The sequence below is a fragment of the Heptranchias perlo genome, chromosome 20 (assembly GCF_035084215.1).
Source record: "Heptranchias perlo isolate sHepPer1 chromosome 20, sHepPer1.hap1, whole genome shotgun sequence".
NCBI classification, from domain to species: Eukaryota; Metazoa; Chordata; class Chondrichthyes; order Hexanchiformes; family Hexanchidae; genus Heptranchias; species Heptranchias perlo.
Window position 1 is genome coordinate 29,439,070 of NC_090344.1, and position 22,860 is coordinate 29,461,929.

Sequence of the window (22,860 nt, forward strand, 5' to 3'; positions counted from 1 at the left end):
TTGACCCACGAGGATCTCCTCCGATCTGCTTCATGTACCGGGTGTCCCAGGATCAGGAGTGTTGGGCTGAAGTGGAGCCAAGAATGTAGGAGCAGTCCCTTAAAATAACAGAATTGGGGCTGCAAAACTCTCACACTTCAGATATCTGTGATACACGGGTTCCTCCTGGCCGCAGAACTGACCGACGGGACGTTATCAGTGAACTGCCTCCAAACAGACAATGGTCCAAGCAGCGCTCTCTACCCCAGTTCCTCACTGGGGTCGGGAAGGGTCCCAGGATACAGTACCGGCATAAGCAGATAGGAGGCGCATGTTCTGCAGCACTCGGTCGCATTGGGTCTGAGAGGCAATATACGAGCAGCAGAAGAGGGAGATTTTTGGGCTGTGGAGGCACTTTTTGTGAGATTGCAGGGTCAAAGTGCCTGTGCACGGTCAGGGTGGGGAATCGTGGGTAAAGGAAGATGTTAGGCATTTGAGGTGAACTTTGTGGTGGAACTCTCTCCCCTTTGAGTCACGAGGCCAAGTGTTCAAGCCGCACTCCAAGGACCGAACACACAATCCTGGCTGGAACTCTCGTGGCGCGTTCTTCGGGGTGTCGTTTCTTCGGAATCAAAGTTGTACCGAGCCCAGTGGCACTGTTGCAAGAAGAGTAAGTCAGTTGTCGTTAGCAATGCTGGCATGTGATGCGGTAGCCAAGGGGTAAACCTTCTCAACCGAAAAGCTCGGGTTTGACCCCGTTATGGAACGACTTTACGAGCGCAAATCTTAAATGAAATGATTTTCCCGTAGCAACTTGAGAGCGCGTGTCCTTGTCTCTAGACGTTTCAGCTGCAATATCAAAATTCCCGTACAAACTTAGAATATTTAACAATTCTGCAGGCCGTTTTCCCCGGGGTAGCAATTCCTTCATTTTGTGGTTTTGAAACAAGACAGAGGCACAAATCTATTCAGAACTGTTTAGAAGAATGAGAGGTGATCTCATTGAAACGTATAAAATTCTTAGAGAGCTTAACAGGGTTAATGCTGAGAGGTTGCTTCCCTCTGGCTGAAGAGTCCAGAACCAGGGGTCATAGTCTCAGGATAGGAGATCGGCTATTTAGGACCGAAATTAGGAGGAATTTCTTCACTCAGAGGGTTGTGAATCTTTGGAATTCTTTACTCCAGAGGACTGTGGATGCTGAGTCGTTGAGTATATTCAAAACTGAGATCGATAGATTTTTGGACACTAAGCGAATGAAGGGATATGGGGATCGGGCAGGAGAGTGGACTTGAGGTTGAAGATCAGCCATGAACTTATTGAATGGCGGAGCAGGCTCGAGGGGCCGTATGGTCTACTCCTGCTCCTTTTCCTTGTGTTCTTATGCTCTTATGACATTCTGATTCGCAAATGTGCTGGTATTAGAGAGATAGAGACAGTGTGTGTCTTAAGTTCACTCGGAGACCACGTGTCTCTTGATCCTCAACCTATAGTCTCATCTCCTGCATCGGCGTCACGTAAAGAGGGGTCAAAGGACCCAGACTTTACAACAGACAAAAGAAACTGAGACAGATGGATACAGAGGCAGGCAGAGATAGTGGCAGATACAATGACAGAGGCAGAGTACGTTAAAATCAGCGATTGATTTACCTAAATATTGATAATTTGCAAACCCTTGGCATTGCCAGTTCAATGACATCACTCCATCCGTTGCTGTTTCTGAAACTGGTGTTTGCAATCCCTGATTTTCCTAATCCATATATCTGTCCCAGTTAATTGATTTTCCCAATCCATTGATATATCCCAGTCCACTGAGTTTCCAAAACCATTGATATATCCCAGTCCACTGAGTTTCCAAATCCTATAATATGAACTGGTCCATTAGCTTTCCCAAACTACTGCCATGTCCTAATCCACTGACTCTCCCAATGCATTGAACTTTCCAAAGGACTTTGATAAGATACCTCGTAGTAGACTCGTGACTCACGTCATATGGAGTCACAGGGCAAGTAATAGCATGGATAGCAAACTGGCTACAAAACAGAAAGCAGAGTAGGGGTTAAAGGTTGTTACTCAAACTGGCGGAAGATGGAAAATGATGTTCCACAAGGATCCGTACTAGGACCACTGTTGTTCAACATTTACACAAATTATTTGGGCTCGACAATCAGAAGTACAATATCAAAAGTTGTGGCTGACACCAAATTGCAGGATAATTAATACTAAGGAAGACTGCCACAAAACACAAGAAGACTTTAACAAACTTGCAGAATGGTAATGAAAATGGACAATGAATTTCAACATAAATAAGTGCGAGGTGTTGTATTTTGGTCGGAGGAATAAGGAGGCCACCTCCTCCTAAATAGAAATTACGTTAAACGTGTATAGAACATTGGTCAGAGCACACTTAGAATACTGCGCACAGTTCTGATCTCCATATTACAAAAAGTATGTAGAGACAATGGATAAGGTGCAAAAAAGATTTAGGTGGATGATACCAGAAATCAGCGGATATAACTATCAGGAAAGACTGAACAGGCTGAGGCGCTTTACTCTGGAAAAGAGAAGGCGGAGGGGTGACCTAATAGAGGTCTTTAAAATCATGAAGGGGTTCGATCGGGTAATCAAAAAGTAAATCTTTCCGATTAGTGGGCATCCAAAACTAGGGGCCATAAATATAAGATAGTCACTAATAAATACAACAGGGAATTCAGGAGGAACTTCTTCAGAAGTCTGAATATGGAACGTTCCACCACATGGCGTAGTTCAGGCGAATAGCATAGATACATTTGAGGAGAAGCTGGAAAGTAAGGTCAATTCAGATATTAACATTGAAGAATGATGGACAGCTGGTGTGAGACATCTGGAGAATCATGTCCAGTGTCACGAAGGGTGCATGGAAGCAGCGCAGTAGCCAAGCAGGGAAGCCGAAGTTTTATGAAACAAAGAGCGCGGGTTCAACTCCTCGTAGTCCCTCTGTTAGCCTTGAATATTTAAGGCGATGATCACGCTTCACCCCCTCTGAGGCCAATGTATCCTTTCTGAGTGCAATGCCCAAAACCGAATGAAGTACTCCTGATGGGGTCTGACCCAGGCTTTGTATAACTGAAGCATAACTGCTTCCCATTGTATTCCAGACCGTTTGAGATAAAGGCCAACTTTCCATTAGCTTATTTGAATAGGCCACAAGCAAGTTACTCAACAAACATTAAATCGAATGGGATCCTGCAGCATTGCATTTATTTTTATTGACTTGTAGTGAAGTAGAGTGGGTTAGTGAGTGAGATTTCCATGTTGAGATTTCACCAACAGGACAAGTCTGTTTTTTATTATATACAGGTCTAAGATAGTGACTGAAAGTTTATGAATTAAAATGTTATCCAAAACACTGAAACTATTGAATTGTAGCTGGCCTTAGCACCAGCAGTTTAATTCCGCTTTTCGTGTTAACATTCCTCTGACCAACATACAGAGACCCCACGAACAGCCAGGACCTGAGTGTGTGCGAGACAGTACGGTTACTGCAACAGAAAATGTAAAAAATGACAAGCTGTTTCATCTTATCTAGAACAGTGGAACCAGGGGACACGGTCTGGGCTTGAAGGGGTTAAATTCAAAACTAATCTGCAGAAATACTATTTCAGTGAACGAGTGATCGATCTATGGAACAGGCTCCTTTCCCAATCAGTACAATTAAAATTAGAGGATATGGGAATTTAGAAAGGCACAGTAACTGCTTAATTAGAAATCGAGGACGGAGTAAATTAGGAGAACATGAGCTGCTTAATTAGAAATAAAATAAAGGTGAATTCAGGCGGTTAGGGTAACGTTAAGTATGAATGGAAAAGGGGGAATTTAGGGGAACACAGTAACTGATTAATTATAAATAACATTCATGGGAATTTAGAGGAATAGAATAACTGTTAAATTAGTAATGGACAGCAATGGAATTTAGGGGACTACAGTGACCATTTAATTCGATGTGGAGATGCCGGTGATGGACTGGGGTGGACAAATGTAAGGAATTTTACAACACCAGGTTTTTGTCCAACAATTGAAGAAGGGGATAATCTCCGAAAGCTTGTGATTTTAAAATAAAATTGTTGAACTATAACCTGGTGTTGTAAGATTCCTTACATTTAATTAGAAATAGAGGACTGTGGAATTTCAGTGATTAGCAACTGTTTAATTAGAATTGGAGGAAAGAGGAATTTAGGGGAAGACAGTAATTGTTCAATTAGAAACAGAGCAAAGTGGAATATAGGAGGAAATGAGCAACTGTTTAATTAAAGGTTGAGAACTGGGAAAATTAGGTGAATACAGTAAATATTTAATTAACGATTGAGAATACAGCAACTCTTCCATTAGCAATGGAGGCCAGCGGAACACAACCACCACTTAGATAGAAGTAGGCGACACGGGAAAACTGAAGCTTTTGAATTAGATATAAAGGATACAAGAATGTCGGTGATACACAGTCTCTGTTCAATTAGAAATAGGGGAACTCAAGGGAAAAGAAGTTTCTAAGTAAACAACAGTTCGTGATTCAATGCCATAAGGTTGTGTTTCCCCGTTCCCCGCCCCGGCGAATCGCAGCCATGTGGGATTGAATTTGACACTGTAATACAATGGTTTACTTGATCATGACTTTGCTTTCTATTTAACCTGTTGATTTTGGATGATGTGGTTGATTACACATCGGTCTCTCCCGATTGTAGCTGGGTGCAGATACATCGCTGACCGATTAAGTTAAAACACCTGCCTGCTGCTGGACTCGTGCCTTAAATACAGTTGGTCGTCTGAATGCAGTTAAATGGGAATGTGCGTATTATACGGAACTGCCCATAACCCACCACCATTTCCCCAGAAGTTCGATGCCAACCGGATAGGCACAGCCTGTGATCCACGGAGACCTGCACCCATTTGGAGTTTGATTTTTTAGAGAACGTCATGATTAAGTGGAACGTTAAAGACGGGCAAAGGGGCCACTTAATCACAATTAATACATGAAGGCCATTCACAATTAAAGTACGAAGGGTATTGTTAGCGAAAGGTTTTCAATAAGGTTCTTGAACATTGAAGTGAGTTGTCATAAGTTTATTAAGCAGTCAATACATACAATAGTACTTAAACATAAACTGAAAAGGTTGTACTTACAACCACACCTGATGATGGTCAGTTGGGTAATGAACCGTTTAACAGTTCTGAGCTCAGTATCTTAGCACTTTACGAATCAGAATACTTATTTCAAATAGACAGTTTTTATTCATTTTTCTCACTTTCTGTCCCTGGAAATAAACACAATTATAGATCACATAATTATATGGAAGTTAAAATAAAACTCCACATAAGGAGAATGGAATTGAATTATCCTTTATCAATATGATAGGTTTCTTTACAAACCGAGCTCTTTTTCTATTGGGATAAGACGGTTAATTCCCTTGCTTCGTTATTTAAACGAAAGTTTCACCCTTGATCCATACACTTGCAATTCTACCTCGAACAATAAGTCCATTCTTGTTTCTGTATCACTCGTACCAATTAAATTGGTTATATAAGCTCAAATGTTTTCCTTTGAAGAACTACCTGTTTTCCCACACTGTTAACAAATCATTAAAGTTCTCTGAAATGTTTGAATCAGCATATAATGGTCCGTCTTTAATTAAGTTTCTTATTACTTCATCCTGAAACTGATCATTGATGAAAGGTCAGCCCTTGCCCAACAGCCCAGTGGGACTTCAAATTGACGTATACTTCCCTGTTAAATAGGCAAAGGCTAAATGTTATCATTACTACAATATAAGGAGAAACCAATGCAGTATCATATCATCACTCTTCAGGACAGTATGATTTACCATTTCCTTACAGTGCCCGCTTTGTTGGCGTTTGAATATTTAAGGCCAACACTGAACAATGTCTCATCAGCATTATATATCTGTCTCGGTCTATTCTAATGTAGAGATCTCTACCCATTGGTTTTACATACTGTCCAGTGCCAGATTAACCATTTCAGGTAGTGGTGTTGTCAGCGTGACTGACTTTGTCTTGGACCGGTTGTTCAGTGCAGCTTCATCGCAGAATTATATAGAATTATATAGAATATACAGCACAGAAACAGGCCATTCGACCCAAATGGCACATGCCTCTCTTTATGTTTCGCAAGACCCTCCATCCACCCTCTTCATCTACCACTATCAGCATTACTTTCTATTCTTTCTCCCTCACGTGTTTAACTAGCGTCGCCTGAAATGCATCCATGCATATCGCATGCTGGTTGCTTCAAGGGCAAAACGTCACTTCTGCAAACTCAGCGATATCCCAAGATCATGCAGCACGAGACATTCGATGCAAGCCATTTGAGATCCCTCTCAAATGATCGTGAGCTCGGGAGGTGTTTGATTAGAATCTCCCCCTGCACGGTCCCATGTTTCGGGTAGTGGCCAAGCATCAAATACATTCTTCCCATTGCTCAGTATAAGCAAAGGACTCAAACATCTACAAGAGAAAGATATCAATTAACTATCTTAACTGCACTTTCCTGACTTTCACTAGATTGTGTACTGATACCAGATTGATATCTTTTAGTTAGTCGTGTCCGGGTGATTTAGGAAAACAAGGGACGGGACAGGATAGATAGAAGCAGACTGCTTCATTTATTTGATGGATCAAGAAATAACGGCCATAGATTATAGAATAAATGTAAGAGGTTTAGAATGGAGAGTAGGAGAAACATCTTTACATGGAGAGTTGTGAACATATAGAGGCAGAAATCATGTCAATATTCAAGATGAAATTGTACAGGTGTGTGAATAAAAATAGTTTGAAGGGATTTTGAGACTGCTCGGGTTAAGTGATTGGAGCTATTTTCTCGGGTGGAGGGAAAACGCCGACAACGACTGGTTGGGCCGAATGGTCTGTTATAACATACCGACATTTTGATGATCACTTGATATTTTAATAAATATTTGATAACAGGGATACCTAACATCACATCGACGGTCAAGTTCCTACCGTCTCCATCATTAGTCACTTATCAGGAGACAGAGCCTCGTTCTATTAGGCCAAGAGACAATGGGGAGTGGTGTCTGATGGGGAGACCAGCGCCTGCAACATTCACACCAAGGTTACAGAATAATTACAAATAACCATGATTGTAACACACTTCATTGTTTTTACACTAAAGAAAACTTTATCCATTAATTCAACTAGCGCGTCTCATTCCAGTAACTATGGTGTAAAACAGTTAACGCTGAAGCCACATGTTCCACTCCACTGCTGAATCTCAATCATGACTGTTCGCTTTGAATTTTGAGCGGGAAGTGCGCTGTTTTAGCAGGAAACGATTCTGTTCACCTGGGAAAGCAACAGACATCAAACACAGGGCAAGTAATGGAAGAAATATTTTCTGATCCCTGTTCATTTCCATAATAACAATCCATTTTCGTCGTAACAGAAAGACGGCCATTTTAAAATGGAACACGGACTGTAATTGAGCTCTGGTTAGGACAGGAAGCTTTGGTTTGATTTTTCATTTCTTTAAAGAAATCAGAATAAATGTGCAAGGAGATTTCACCACCTTCTTCAGCTCGTTCCTGAATTTCGTTTGGGTAACTGCATAAATACACGTGTTTGTACAGGAACTCAAATACATAAGCATATTTCCAACTTCATAGGCGATAAATGCAGGAGCTGTATAATTGGGTCGGTAATACACGGTCAGACTGCTAGCTAAAGAATTCACGGCAGCTGGCAGCCACAAGATTATAAAACAGCCCGATACAGTGAACAGTAAAATAATAGATTTCCTTCGGTTCGCTATCTCTGGATCGATCTGATTCTCACTACTGTGACTCCGGAGACCCCTGCGGGCTCTGCTGGCCATTAAAATGCGTCTGACCGTCAAACAATTAAACAGTAATATTAAAACAAAAGGAATCCATGTAATTAAAATACTTTCTAACCATGTGTACAGTATACCTGCAGGCGATGAATAAAAGGCCAATCTAGGGCGGAAACCCCACTGAACATTGTTAATTATTTGTTTATGTTCAAATGCAAACCAATAGGGGATGTTTTCCAAATAGATCAGCACAGAGACCGTCATTATAACCGCGGCCGCAGTTCTCGATGTGCAATATCTTGTTTTAAACTTCTGACAACATATAGATACAAATCGGTCAAATGTGAAGGAGACTGTAAACCACACCGACATATCTAGGTTGGTACAATTAATGTACATCATGAACTTACAAACGGCAGTGTAGGACAAGAATGAAAGTGGAAAGAGTTTACTGAAAATTTCATACTCCATTACATTGAAGATGATGACAAGCAGATCTGCTGTCGCCATGGCCACCATATAGATAGAGATACATTTGGAAAGGCCGCAATTTCCTCTGAAGAGAATCACAACTGTCACCAAGTTCGCTGTAAGAAAGAGGGACAAGAGGTAAGTAACAGGCATACTCAGATAAATCTCACAGCATATTGTGGGGACATGTTCAATTGTTTTCCGACTTAGGGTTCTTATTTAATATAGGCAAGCGATGACGACGCTTCATTTAAAAAAAACCAAACATTAAACACTCACTATAGAGGGACTGAAAATCCGCCGTCCTTCCTGCTTACTTCAGTCAGACGGGTCAAGGCAGCGGGGGTAGGGTCGCTCGGAATCAGTCTTGGGAATGATAACGGAGAGCGACCCCATGACTACCGACACCCCAGGTACTTATGAGTCAACGGGGGATTTTGACTTTGGGCGATAATGTGAAACAGGCGACATCGGACCATCCGTCCGTCATACATCTGTCCCGAATTTCATTTCCAACTCTATCGCCACTAACACTAGATTGAGGTTCCACTCACACTATTACTGTGCGGTCCAGGCTAAGCAGGAGCACCTCGCAGGGACGGTACAGATGCAGATAAAAGCGCCTAAAAGGGAAACATTGAATGGTTCTATAAACGGATTTCGTTACATACGTCCAAACATATATTTCAATGCAGTGTTGAGCGCTAAAACCATCCGGCCATGAGGTTTGTACCCATGTGATGCACCGACTAAATTTTATACTTTACTGCTGCGGCCCCATGTGACAATTGATCGAAATTTATATTTCGTTCCTTCAGTTTCTTTGGCGAGCGGGGTCTCGGGAGCTGCATCAGATGTCAGCAGTACTAAATATAATTTCACAACAATTACTGGAAAGATATGAATTCAAATAAAATATTCAGCTGAGACAGAAGCTTCAATTTAGGTGGAAACTCTGGGCTTTTTCTATTTATAATCGCCCCGAGGGAGCTGCTCGGTAAGAAAGAGGCAATTGGTGGAAACGCGAAAGTTATTTGCAGCTGAGGGGAGGGGAGCACTTCGCTGAACGGCAATTGATTCTCAAATTATCGTTCAAAGCCTTCTGTTGGGTGGAGGTGGCTGCAGACCGAGGAATTATCAACTGAAAGTAGACAGCGAACATCGGTACAATTAAAAGGATTACCAGGGACACTGGGCAATACATCCTTTAGTGATCTATGTACTATTAATTGGGTTGGGGAATTAGTCTCGCCCTCCCTCAGTATAGGGAGGAAAGTTGATCGCCCGGTGCCCACGATCTACCGATCAGAGCAGCGCCTCACCGGCGGCTCAGACTGCTAGCATTCCCGCTGATATTAACCCAATTATCCCGCTGGATAAGTTACTCGGTAATGAGGACATTCTCGGAATCTGTTACATAATCATTAACAATGAGATCGTGAACAGCTATTAAATAACAGGATTAACTGACTTACCAGGAAAACCAAATGATGCGAGGACAGGGTAGTAAATGTCCTTTATCTGTTGAATTGTTGGCCGTTCCATTTGTTAGAAGAATGTGTGAATTCTGTCCGGCCTCAGGGTTCCGACTGGAGAACATCTGAGATCCGTAAATACTCCCCCTTCATAAAACAATCGGTGCCCCGCTGAGAAAATAATTGGTGTTAGTTACAGTCGCTTAACAAACAAGGAGATTTTCCGCTTGAGTGCGCCCGGGACGTCAATGGGGAAATTCTACAGCTCAGTCCATGAAACTCCGTCCATTAACATCAATGAACGGAAAGTAATCCCCGAGTGAATGTGCTCTGTGCACGCCCCGTGAATTGTGAAGGGAACATCCCTCCTGGACACCGCGTTATGTTATTGATGGCTCATATTAATTCAGTAAAATCTTCACCCATCTATTACATAATTGAAATGTGTTTTGTATTGAGATGATCACTGATGATGACTCGGCTCTAACAATAGGTGACCTTACTACAACATTACAATTGGCAATTATAATCAAACATTACAGGTGGTGACCCTACACTAACATTATTGGTGGTGACCTTACTCTAACATTATTGGTGGTGACCCTACTCTAACATTATTGGTGGTGACCCTACACTAACATTATTGGTGGTGACCCTACTCTAACATTATTGGTGGTGACCCTACTCTAACATTATTGGTGGTGACCCTACTCTAACATTATTGGTGGTGACCCTACTCTAACATTACTGGTGATGACAAAACTCTGACATTACTGGTAGTGACTCCGATCTAACATTACGGGTGATGATCCTAATCGAACATTACAGGTGGTGACCCTACTCTAACATTAATGGTAGTGACCCTGCTCGAACCTTAATGGTGGTGACTCTACTGTTTCGTTACAGGAGGTGAATCTGCTCTAACATTACTGGCGGTGACACTGATCGAACATTACTGGTGGTGAAACTGATCTAATCTTCCGTGTGTCGACTCTACATTATTGGTGGTGAATCCACGCTAACATTACTCGTGGTGCTCCTATTATAACATTAATGGTGCTGACCCTACACTAATATTACTGGTGTTGACCGTACTCTATCATTACTGGCGCTGACCCTACTCTAATATTACTGGTGGTGACCCTACTCTAACATTACTGGCGTTGACCGTACTCTAATACTACTGGTGTTGACCGTACTCTAACATTATTGGCGATGACCCTACTCTAATATTACTGGTGTTGACCGTGCTCTAACATTATTGCGATGACCCTACTCTAATATTACTGGTGTTGACCGTGCTCTAACATTATTGCGATGACCCTACTCTAATATTACTGGTGTTGACCGTACTCTAACATCACTGGTGGTGACCCTGTTCTAACATTACCGGTGGTGATCCTACTCTAACATTACTGGTGGTTACCCTACTCTAACATTGCTTTTGGTGATACTACTCTAAAATCACTGGTGGTGAACCTAATCTAATATTACTGCTGGTGACAATATTCTAACATTAGTGGTGGTGATCTACTCTAAAATTACTTGTGCAGATTCCACACTGACATTACTGGTGGTGATCCTACTCCAACATTAATGGTGGTGATCCCACTCTAACATGACTGGCGGTGACCCTACTCTAACATTACTTGTGGTAACCTTACTCTAACATTTCTGGTGATGACCCGACTCCAACATTATTGGTGGTGATCCTAGTCTAAAATTTCTCACGGTGAACCTAATCTAACATTACTGATGGTGACCGCGATGATAGGAGTAAATACAGTGTCAGTCCTGGCTCAGTGTAGCCCTTTCACACTGTGATGATAGGAGTAAACACAGTGTCAGTCCTGGCTCAGTGTAGCCCTTTCACACTGTGATGATAGGAGTAAACACAGTGTCAGTCCTGGCTCAGTGTAGCCCTTTCACACTGTGATGATAGGAGTAAATACAGTGTCAGCCCTGGCTCAGTGTAGCCCTTTCACACCGTGATGATAGGAGTAAATACAGTGTCAGTCCTGGCTCAGTGTAGCCCTTGCACACCGTGATGATTGGAGTAAATGCAGTGTCAGCCCTGGCTCAGTGTAGCCCTTTCACACTGTGATGATAGGAGTAAATACAGTGTCAGCCCTGGCTCAGTGTAGCCCTTTCACACCGTGATGATTGGAGTAAATACAGTGTCAGTCCTGGCTCAGTGTAGCCCTTTCACACCGTGATGATTGGAGTAAATGCAGTGTCAGCCCTGGCTCAGTGTAGCCCTTTCACACCGTGATGATTGGAGTAAGTACAGTGCCAGCCCTGGCTCAGTGTAGCCCTTTCACACCGTGATGATTGGAGTAAATGCAGTGTCAGCCCTGGCTCAGTGTAGCCCTTTCACACCGTGATGATTGGAGTAAGTACAGTGCCAGCCCTGGCTCAGTGTAGCCCTTTCACACCGTGATGATTGGAGTAAATGCAGTGTCAGCCCTGGCTCAGTGTAGCCCTTTCACACCGTGATGATTGGAGTAAGTACAGTGCCAGCCCTGGCTCAGTGTAGCCCTTTCACACCGTGATGATTGGAGTAAGTATAGTGCCAGCCCTGGCTCAGTGTAGCCCTTTCACACCGTGATGATAGGAGTAAATACAGTGTCAGGCTTGGCTCAGTGTAGCCCTTTCACACTGTGATGATTGGAGTAAATGCAGTGTCAGGCTTGGCTCAGTGTAGCCCTTTCGCCTCTAACTCAGAAAGTTGTGGATTCAAGTCCCACTCCAGAGACTTGAGCACAGAATCTAGGCTGTTGGAGGTGCCGTATCTTGGAAAGCTCTTAAACCGACGTTAAGACGTCTGACCTCCCGGAAGGATGTAAAAGATCCCATAGCACTATGTGGAAGAAGGCAAAGGGTGTTCTCACCTACATCCCGGCCAATATTTATCCCTCAACGAACATCTTTAAAACAGATTATCTGGTCATTATCACATTGCAGTTTGTGGGAGCTTACTGTGTGAAAATTGGTAGCCACGTTTCCCACATTATAACAGTGACCACACTTCAAAAGTAATAAATGGCTGTAAAACGCTTTGGACGTCTGGAGGTCGTAAAAGGCGCTATAATGGAAGTTTTTTTAGATATGCATAAAATACAGAACTGCTGTAGAAATGTGCAGGACGGTCACCCCTTACAGTGACCATTTAATGAATGGTGATGTGAATGAGGAGACCTGGTACACTGAGCACTGTGGAGGAGCAACCAAACAAACAGAGGACTGATCTACATCACCCAATCAATATGATGTTTCAGGCTCTCATACTGCAGCTGTGAAGTGCTCCAGTCAGAACTGACCCTGGGTACTGACCTTACTTCTGGTCACGCTTGTACAAGGGTAGAGTCCACCGTTGAGAGCGGGGTGGAAAGGAACCACTAGACCGAGGTCCAGTGCAAGAGATCTCGTCCACCAGGGAAGTGAAGGGAAATGTCACATTTGTTCAACCGTGAGAGGCGGCGCAAGAACATATAAGTACAGGAAAATTCTGACAGGATAAGTCCAGCTGGTTCATCAAGCCTGCTCCACATTCATGTTATCAGGAGCATCGCGACTAAACACTTTCTACCTCTCCGCAGATTTGTCATTTCCTGGGACAGCTAAATACCAGAAAAAATATAGGGCCACTAAGGGGAAAACGCTGCAAAATTCCTCCCATACCCCCTCAAGCAATGGAAAACAGTCCAATAGATGACATGGACCAAGCGTACATCAACTCTTCATCTACTTACCTTCTAAATGATGCAATCTCTGTCCAGGTCAAGAACCAGTCCAGCTCCCTATTGAAGGCGTGCAGAGAATCAGCACACACCGCACAAGCTGGCAACACATTCCACAGGCTCACTACCCTCCGGGAAAAGTAGAGCTCCCTAACATCTAGCCTATTCCTACTTAAGCATAATTTCAATCCAAGTCCCCTGATCCACCCCAATCTGTCAAACTGAAATAATCTCTCAACAGACACACTCTTCATTGTTTTATATACCTCATTAAGGTGGCCTCTAAGAGCGTGGAACCTGTGGACCTAGGCAAGGCACTGCGGGGGGGGGGGGGGGGGGGGGGAGTAAACAAGGTTGATCGGAAGTAGGATAAAGGGTAAAGAGGAGTAAAGGGCCAGATTTTGGACCAGGAGGCAATTCATACTTGGTTGACTGAAACTTCAAGTTCTATTTTGGTCGGGGGTAGGGGGAGACTGTTCAATCATTGAAGGAACAGTTACAGACGGTGATGGAATTGTGGATCCAAGTGAATTTATACGCTCGATGGACCGAAGGTCCTGCCTCATCTTTACTTACCTGAGTGAACTAGGGCATCACCAGAGCTCGGAGCACACAATGAAGAGTTGGAATATTAAACAGAGGATCACTAGTTATTGCACTGAACATAGCATTAAGTGGCCAACAAGGGGCTTGATTAAAACTAGTAAATAAATAAACCAGCACATCTAAGGATTATCCATAATTTTGATTGTAGTTTGATCATAACTAGTTACTGTTTTAGACAGAGGACTGAGCTACATTAAGGGATTAGTAAGATATTTGTTATAGTTACTGTGAGACTGGGAAATTAAGGGTTAATCCTGGAATTTATTTTAGCTATTTCATTAGACACCGAGAAATTAACAAAGCCTTCAAATGTACCTAATTACCGAATTCTACATGAAAGTAAGGGGTTAATAAATGTTTGGTTACAACAAGTATTAAACAGAACATTGAGAGCTCAGCCACAGCTTTCGTTTTACCAAATTCAATTAAACAGAACACCAACGCTGTTGACCCCAGTCAGCTGCTGGATTGGAGCGCGGGGGTTAATGATCCTGTTGGACAGATGCCCTGAGCGATTAAACAGATGATGTGAGCAGGCTCGCACACATGCTCTGTCACTCACACATGGACTTAAAGCTCCTCCTGCTTCACCAAACGTGTCAGTATTTTGGTCTGGTCAGCTCTGAGCTTGCCCGTCTCAGGTCAGGCTGAAGGAATCTGTGGTGCCCCCAGCAATGTCAGGAAGCCTGAAGGTACGATCCTCTACGAATCCCTTGGAAAGTCTGAGCCTCTCCATTAATGAGAAGATCCTCAGGGAATGTCACTTGCTCTACACGGACTCGAAGCACGGTAAGCGTTTTAGGGATGGTATTGAGCTGTATTTTCTACACATGTTTACAGCACACAGCCCAGTCCCTCCCCGCGTATGTGAAAGGCAGCAACTGACAAGTTTATTTCGGTGCTTCTGAGTCATTTGACTCTCGGGTTTCACTCAGCCTGAGTTGGCACCGATTCCACTTTGTGATATTACTTTCAGCGTGACTTTGTCAGAACCATCTCTCAGAGATCTGTTTGGGTGAAACATTTTTCTTTCAAACATATTTAAAATATCTATAATGCTTTAGTTTTATATATATTTATATCTATAGATGTGTGTGTATATATATATATATATATATATACATCAAGTTTTAAATATATCCATAATATATATTGGAAACGCAAGCTCAGTGGTTTACTCCAGCTTTAAGGATTATTTTTGCTTACAATGCGCTGGCTCCTATGGTACAGGTACTGCAGGACAGTAGAAAGAGGAAGGATCGGAGTGAAATTTGTATTGCGAGTGAATGGGAGTGAGATTTACAAGGTGAGGGAATTGGAGTGAGATTTTCAGAGTGAGGAAATGGGGGTGTGATTGACAGAGTGAGAGAATGGGAGTGAGATTTGCAGAGTGAGATTTTCAGAGTGAGAGGATGGGAGGGAGATTTACATTGTGAAGGAATGGGAGTGAGATTTGCAGAGTGAGATTTTCAGAGTGAGAGAAAGGGAATGCGATTTACAGTGTGACTGAAAGGGAGCGAGATTTACAGAGTGAGATTTACAGAGTGATGGAATGGGATTGAGATTTACAGAGTGAGAGAATGGGAGTGCGATTTACAGTGTGAGTGAATGGGAGTGAGATTTGCAGAGTGAGAGAATGGGAGTGAGATTGACAGAGTGAGGGAATGGGAGTGCGATTTAGACTAAGCAGGAATAGAAGTGAGATTTGCAGACCGTGAGAATGGGAGTGAGGTTTGCAGAGCAAGAGAATGGGTATGAGATTTGCATAGTGAGATTTGAAAAGTGAGGGAGTGGGAGTGAGATTTGCAGAGTGAGAAAATAGGAGTGAGATTTACAGAGTGAGAGAATGGGAATGAGATTTACAGTGTGCAGGAATGGGAATGAAATTTGCAGAGTGAGATAATAAGAGTGAGATTTACATAATGCGGGAATAGGAGCGAGATTTAAACAGAGTGCAGGAATGGGAGTGAGATTTACAGAGTGTGGGAATGGGAGTGAGTTTCCATAGTGCAGGAATGGGAGAGCGATTTACAGAGTGCGGGAATGGGAGTGAGACTTACAGAGTGAGGAGATGGGAGTGAGATTTACAGAGTTAGATAATATGAGTGAGATTTATTGTGTGCGGGAATTGGAGTGTGATTTGCAGACTGAGAGCATTGGGAGTGAGATTTATGGAGAGCGGGAATGGTAGTGAGATTTACAGAGTGAGGGAATGGGACTGAGATTTACAGAGTGAGGGAAGGGAGTAAGATTTAGAGAGTGAGGGAATGGGAGTGAGATTTACGGAGTGAGGGAATTGGAGTGAGATTTGCAGAGTGAGATTTGCAGAGTGAGAGAATGGTAGTGAGATTTAGAGAGTGAGAGAATGGGAGTGAGATTTAGAGAGTGAGAGAATGGGAGTGAGATTTATAGAGTGCGGAATGGGAGTGAGTTTTACGGTGCGCAGGAATGGGAGTGAGATTTAGAGAGTGAGAGAATGGGAGTGAGATTTAGAGAGTGAGAGAATGGGAGTGAGATTTAGAGAGTGAGAGAATGGGAGTGAGATTTAGAGAGTGAGAGAATGGGAGTGAGATTTAGAGAGTGAGAGAATGGGAGTTAGATTTAGAGAGTGAGAGAATGGGAGTGAGATTTATAGAGAGCGGAATGGGAGTGAGATTTACAGACCGAGGGAAAGGGAGAAAGATTTGGAGAGTGAGAGAATGGGAGTGAGATTTATAGAGTGCGGGAATGGGAGAGAGATTTAAAGATTGCGATTTGCAGAGTGTGAGTTGCAGAATGAGGGAATAGGAGTGAGATTTACAGAGTGCGGGAATGGGAGTGAGATTTACATTGTGCTGGAATGGGAGTGAGAATTGGAGAGTGAGATAATGGGAGTGAGATTTACAGTTTGCCGGAATGGGAGTGAGATTTACAGAGTGAGGAAATGGGAGTGAGAATTACATTGTGATGGATTGGGAGTGAGAATTGCAGAGTGAGATAATTCGAGTGAGACTTATAGTGTGCAGGATTTAAGGATTGGGAGCATGGAATTGAGATTTGCAGAGTGAGATTTGCAGACTAAGGGAATTGGAGTGAGATTTGCAGAGTGATTGAATAGGAGTGAGATTTACGTTGTGCTGGAATGGGAGTGGGAATTGCACAGTGAGATAATGGGAGCGAGATTTACAGTGTGCCGGAATGGGAGTGAGATTTACAGTGCGCAGGATTGGGAGTGACATTTGCAGAATGAGATAATTGGAGTGAAATTAGCATTGTGCGGGAATGGGAGTGAGATTTACAGTGTGAGATAATGGGAGTGAGGTTTACAGAGGGCGGGAATGGGAGTGAGAATTGCAGATTGCGGGAATGGGAGCGTAATTTACAGAATGTGGGGATGGGAGTGAGATTCACAGAGTGAGATAATGGGAGGGAGATTTACAGTGTGTGGGAATGGGAGTGTGATTTGCAGACTGATATAATGGGTGTGAGATTGATAGATTGCGGGAATGGGAGTGAGATTTACAGAGTTCAGGAATTGGAGTGAGATTTACAGATTGCAAGAATGCCAGTGAGATGTGCAGATTCAGATAATGGGAGCGAGATTGAAAGCTTGCAGGAATTGGAATAACATTAAAAAATTGAGATAATGAGAGCGACATTTACAGAATGTGGGAATGGGAGTGAGGTTTGCAGTGTGCAGGAATGGGAGTGAGATTTACAGTGTGCAGGAATGGGAGTGAGATTTAAAGAGTGCAGAAATGTGAGTGAAATTTACAGAGTGCGGGAATGGGATTAAGATTTACAGAATGAGGGAATGGGAATGAGATTTACGGAGTGCGGGAATTGGAGTGAGATTTGCAGAGTGCAGGATTGTGAATGAAATTTAGAGAGTCCCGGAATGGGAGTGAGATTTACAGAGTGCGGAAATGAGGGTGAGATTTACAGAGTGCGGGAATGGGAGTGAGATTTCCAGAGTGAGATAATGGGAGTGAGAATTACAGTGTCCGGGAATGGGAGGGTGATTTGCAGACTGGGAGATTGGGAGTGAGATTGATAGATTGCGGGAATGGGAGTGAGATTTACGGAGTGAGGGAATGGGAGTGAGATTTACAGATTGCAGGAATGTGAGTGAGATTTGCAGATTCAGTCAATGGAAATGAGATTTACACCGTGCAGGGATGGGAGTGAACTTGAAAGTGTGCAGGAATGGGAATGACATTTACAGAATGAGATAATGGGAGTGAGATTTACAGAGTGTGGGAATAGGAGTGAGATTTGCAGTGTGCAGGAATGGGAGTGAGATTTACAGAGTGCGGGAATGAGAGTGAAATTTACAGGGTGAGATCATGGGAGTGAGATTTGCAGAGTGAGCGAATGGGAGTGTGATTTACAGAGTCTGGGAATAGGAGTGCGATGGACAGAGTGAGCGAATGGGAGTGAGATTTACAGAGTGAGGGAATGGGAGTGAGATTTACAGAGTGAAGGGTTGGGAGTGACATTTACAGAGAGAGGGAATGAGAGTGAGATTTACACAGTGAGGGAATGGGAATGAGATTTACGTGGTGAATTAACGGGAGTGAGATTTACAGAGTGATAGGATGGGAGTGTGATTTACAGAGTGATAGGATGGGTATCGGACTGAGATGGACAGAATTTGAGAATGGAAATTACATTTATAAGTTTGTGGGCCTGAAGGGTAGCCTTTGTGCAAGAAGTGTGAGAGGGATAAACCATTTAACAATAGACCAGTCCACCTATCGTCTCCTTAGTTCAAAATTAACTTGAATGGAACGGTAAATCGGATGGAGAGCGAAGCGGGCTGTCAATTCACTATCGCTGCGGAAGATAAATCCATATAACCCCACTTCCGCCCCCCTTCTCTCTCTGGGAGTAATTATAATTTTGGGCGATGGTGTAGAACGAGTGATATTGAATTAGACGCCCATTATGCAATACGCCCGAATTTCCTTTGTACTGAAGTCAATAGACAGGGAAATCGGTGGGTGTACTTTGGGCGGTCAATGATACATCGTCCATTTTACACCATTGCCGAGAGTTAAAATTACCGCCTCTGTGTTTTTCTTACAAACAATTTGCATGTACATTAAACAGGCATTAACTTCCTCTATTTAACGTAGTTACTTTCTCCATCCGGCTATCGTTCTCTGGGGGGGGGGGGGAGCTTTAACTTCTGTTAATAATGTAAAATTGAGAATATATAATTGGCCTTCCATTGACTTCAGTCGAAAGGAAAATGAGGTCACGTATAAAGTAGGCGGCTAATTCGATCTCGCCCGTTTTACACCATCGCCCACAGTTAAATTCGCCCCTCTGTGTGATTTCTACACACACCGAACCGACAACTTTGCTGTTTTGAATGAGATGACGAGAGACCATTTTGTTGTTGACAGGCCTGTTGGGCATTGCCAACCGGTTGGGTCTCGGCCTCTTGGCTCCAAGGAAGAAGGTCACGGTGATGCTGATGGGAAACCATTCGGCTGGCAAGAGCTCCTTTATCAACTGGTGAGTATGTCGTTTTGTTCTTTTCTCCCGGGACGTTGACAACGCTAGAAAGGCCACACTTATTCCCATCTCTGGTTGTCCAGCTGGCATTAACACTCACGGGGTGTGGGACTGGAGTCAAGTTTAGGCCAAAACAGGTAGCGGTTAATCAAAGACAAGCAGCACGGATTTGTTAAAGGAAAGTTATATTTAAAAATGTAGCCTTTTTTATCAAAAAAGAAGTGAACAATTCGATTGATAAAAGGTCATTCTTATGAAACATATAAGATTGTGAAGGGGCTTGATCGGGTGGATGCGGTAAGGTTGTTCCCAAGGATGGGTGAAACTAGAACTAGGGGGCATAATGTTTGAATAAGGGGCTGCTCTTTCAAAACTGAGATGAGGAGAAACTTCTTCATTCAGAGGGTAGTGGGTCTGTGGAATTTGCTGCCCCAGGAAGCTGTGGAAGCTACATCATTAAATAAATTTTAAAAAGAAATCGACAGTTTCCTAGAAGTAAAGGGAATTTGGGGTTACGGTGAGCGGGCAGGAAATTGGACATGAATTTAGATTTGAGGTTAGGATCAGTTCAGCCATGATCTTATTGAATGGCGAAGCAGGCTCGAGGGGCCGATTGGCCTACTCCTGCTCCTACTTCTTATGTCCTTATGTTCTTATTCTGTAAATGTAATATATATGAATTTTCCGAAGGCGTTTGATAAGTTGTCTGACAGGAAGCTTGTTAGAAAATAAAGGAAAACGATATTCGAGGAAATATCGCACAACATTGAGACAGTTGGTTGCCGCAGGGGAAACAAGGAGTTAAGGCAAATGGGGATAGCTTGGCTTGGAGAAGGGGTATAAATGTTATACTCCAGACGCCAGCACTGGGTGCGTTTTTGCTTTCGGTGCATAGAAATGATTTTGAATTGAGCATAGGGAGCATAGTCTCAAAATTTGCTCATGAGACAAACCAGCGATTTGGGAAACAGAGAGGGCGTGGAGTACAGGAACGAAATTTTGGGCACCCCATCAGAGAAATGCATTAAAGCATAGATTCACCAGGGTGATGCCTTCACCCCGAAGTAATTATGTTTTGCTGTTTCAGAGAGCGTTCAGAGTTAACCACTGAGGCAGAAGTCATGTGTGGGCCAGATCAGGTAGAGGTCATAGATTCCCTGCCCTGAAGGCCTTCTGTGAACTAATTGAGTTTTTGAACTGTACTGTAACTTTTATTATTGTTATTTTTTCCTGCTGCATTCCTATACTTTACCAGAGAAAATGAATTCAACAATTTCCCAATATGCTACAGTGGGATTTGAATTCGTGGAGCATCCTCAGTTACAAGTCCAACACCGTATTTAACTTTGCAATAACGGAAACAGAACCAGGTGCTTTAATACATTAGGAAATGCCTAGCTGCAGGTGTTAGCTGTGGCTCAGTGGGTAGCACTTTCGCCTCTGATTCAGATGGTTGTGGGATTAAATTTCACTCCAGAAACATGAGCACACAATCCAGGCTGACACTTCAGTGCAGTACTGAGGGAGAGCTGCACAGTCGGAGGTGCCGCTTTTCGGGTGAGAAGTTAAACGGAGGCTTCTTCTGAGCTCTCAGGTGGACGTAAAACATCCCTTGGCGCTATTTAGAAAACAAGCACTGGAATTCTCCCGGTTGTCCTGGACAATATTCATCCCTCAACCAACATCACTAAAACAGGTTATCTGGCCATATACTGTTTGTGGGACATTACTGTGCGCGACAATTCAAAATTGCTTCATTGGCTCTGAAGTGCTATGGAACGCAGTAAAAGGTGCTCTATCAATGCAAGTCTTTCTTTCTTTTACCAAATGAGCTGGTGACAGAATGTATTAGTGCCATATTAGTACAATAATGGTGTAGTTCAATTAGAGTCATAGAACCAGAGATTCATGCAAGCACAGAATTATTGAGTCACTTAGTAACGGAATTGAAGAATCACAGAACCACCTTATAATAAAATTGGAGAAACACAGACCTCGATTATAACTTCCCACCCACTGGCGGAAACCAGACAGTGGGCAGTTCAGTAGAATGGGGGACTTACCGAATCCTTTCCTGCCCCGATCTGACTGCCTGAAATTTTAAATTGCAGGCCGCAATGACAACCATTCCAAAATGGTGGGGTCCACTTAAACATGCGGACAAGGCTCCGATGACGCCATCGGAGCCCGGTCTGCTATTTTAACCAATGGCCTAGCGGAGGAGTAGTGGTAGATTCTCTGCAAGGCCAAACGCACTGGGAGCTGGATCAAGGGCCAGAAGAGGCCCAATGTAAGTTTTTTGATGTTTGTTTTGGTTTCTTTGTGGGCCAAGAGGAGCAGAAGTGCTCCTCCGTGCTTGACAAGGAAATATTGGACCTCCCTTGAATCGGGCTTCCTATCCCCCGATTGCCAAAATTTTGCATTTTGCTACATTAGGCTTTATCTGGCACCTCCTTACCCATCCGATCTGACTATCTATTTCTGCCTGCAGCTTTTCACAGTTCTCAGAACAATTTTACTTACAGCCAATTTGTCGCCATCAGCAAATTGTAATATTGTTCCCTTGATTCAGACAGCCAGGTCATTTTGCATATGGGCAATACGAACAGTCCCACCACATAGAACTGTATAGCGCCTCCCAACGTGCATTTCTATATATGGACAATATGAGCAGTCCCAGCACACAGCCCTGTGGAGCAATACTCACTGTGCATTTCAATTTGTTTTGCCAATACCCTCGTCTTTCCCTGTGGTCACAGTGCCCCAGTGTGGAAACTGTTCAAATGCCCTTTCAATAATGGCACGATTATCAACATGGATTGAATAACAAAGGGAATGAATAAAAGATGAACGTTTGGGACAGTCATATTTCTGTTTTGTTTAACCATGTTATCCACCAGAAATGACTTGGAAAATAAGTTACGTCTTGGGCTTGGGGGCTTTAAAAGCATTGCATATTCTCACTAGATTTTTGTTAAGAAGAGAAAGGGTTGACGAAAGATGGATAATGTGCTCATTGGAACTTAATTTCAATGTGGAAAATTGCCCCGGTATGTCCTCTCCACAAAAAGCAGGACAAATCCAATCCGGCCAATTACCGCCCCATCAGACTACTCTCATTCATCAGCAAATTAATGGAACGTGTCGTTGACAGTGCTATCAAGCGGCACTTACTCACCAATAACCTGTTACCGATGCTCAGTTTGGGTTCCGCCTGGACCACTCGGCTCCAGACCTCATCACAGCCTT

General features: G+C 43.2%; 1 protein-coding gene across 3 annotated transcripts in view; it reads left to right on the forward strand.

Annotated features, from left to right (window-relative positions):
• The first annotated feature begins 14,689 nt into the window (after positions 1 to 14,689).
• LOC137336102 (uncharacterized) overlaps positions 14,690 to 22,860 on the forward strand; it is a 34,614-nt gene continuing 26,443 nt past the window's right edge. For all 3 annotated transcript variants that reach the window (XM_068001590.1, XM_068001591.1, XM_068001592.1), the window contains exons 1-2: positions 14,690 to 14,898; positions 19,500 to 19,611. In XM_068001590.1, coding sequence (XP_067857691.1) covers positions 14,784 to 14,898; positions 19,500 to 19,611 — 227 coding nt within the window. In that variant the 5' untranslated portion in view covers positions 14,690 to 14,783. The remainder of the gene's footprint in view (positions 14,899 to 19,499; positions 19,612 to 22,860) is intronic.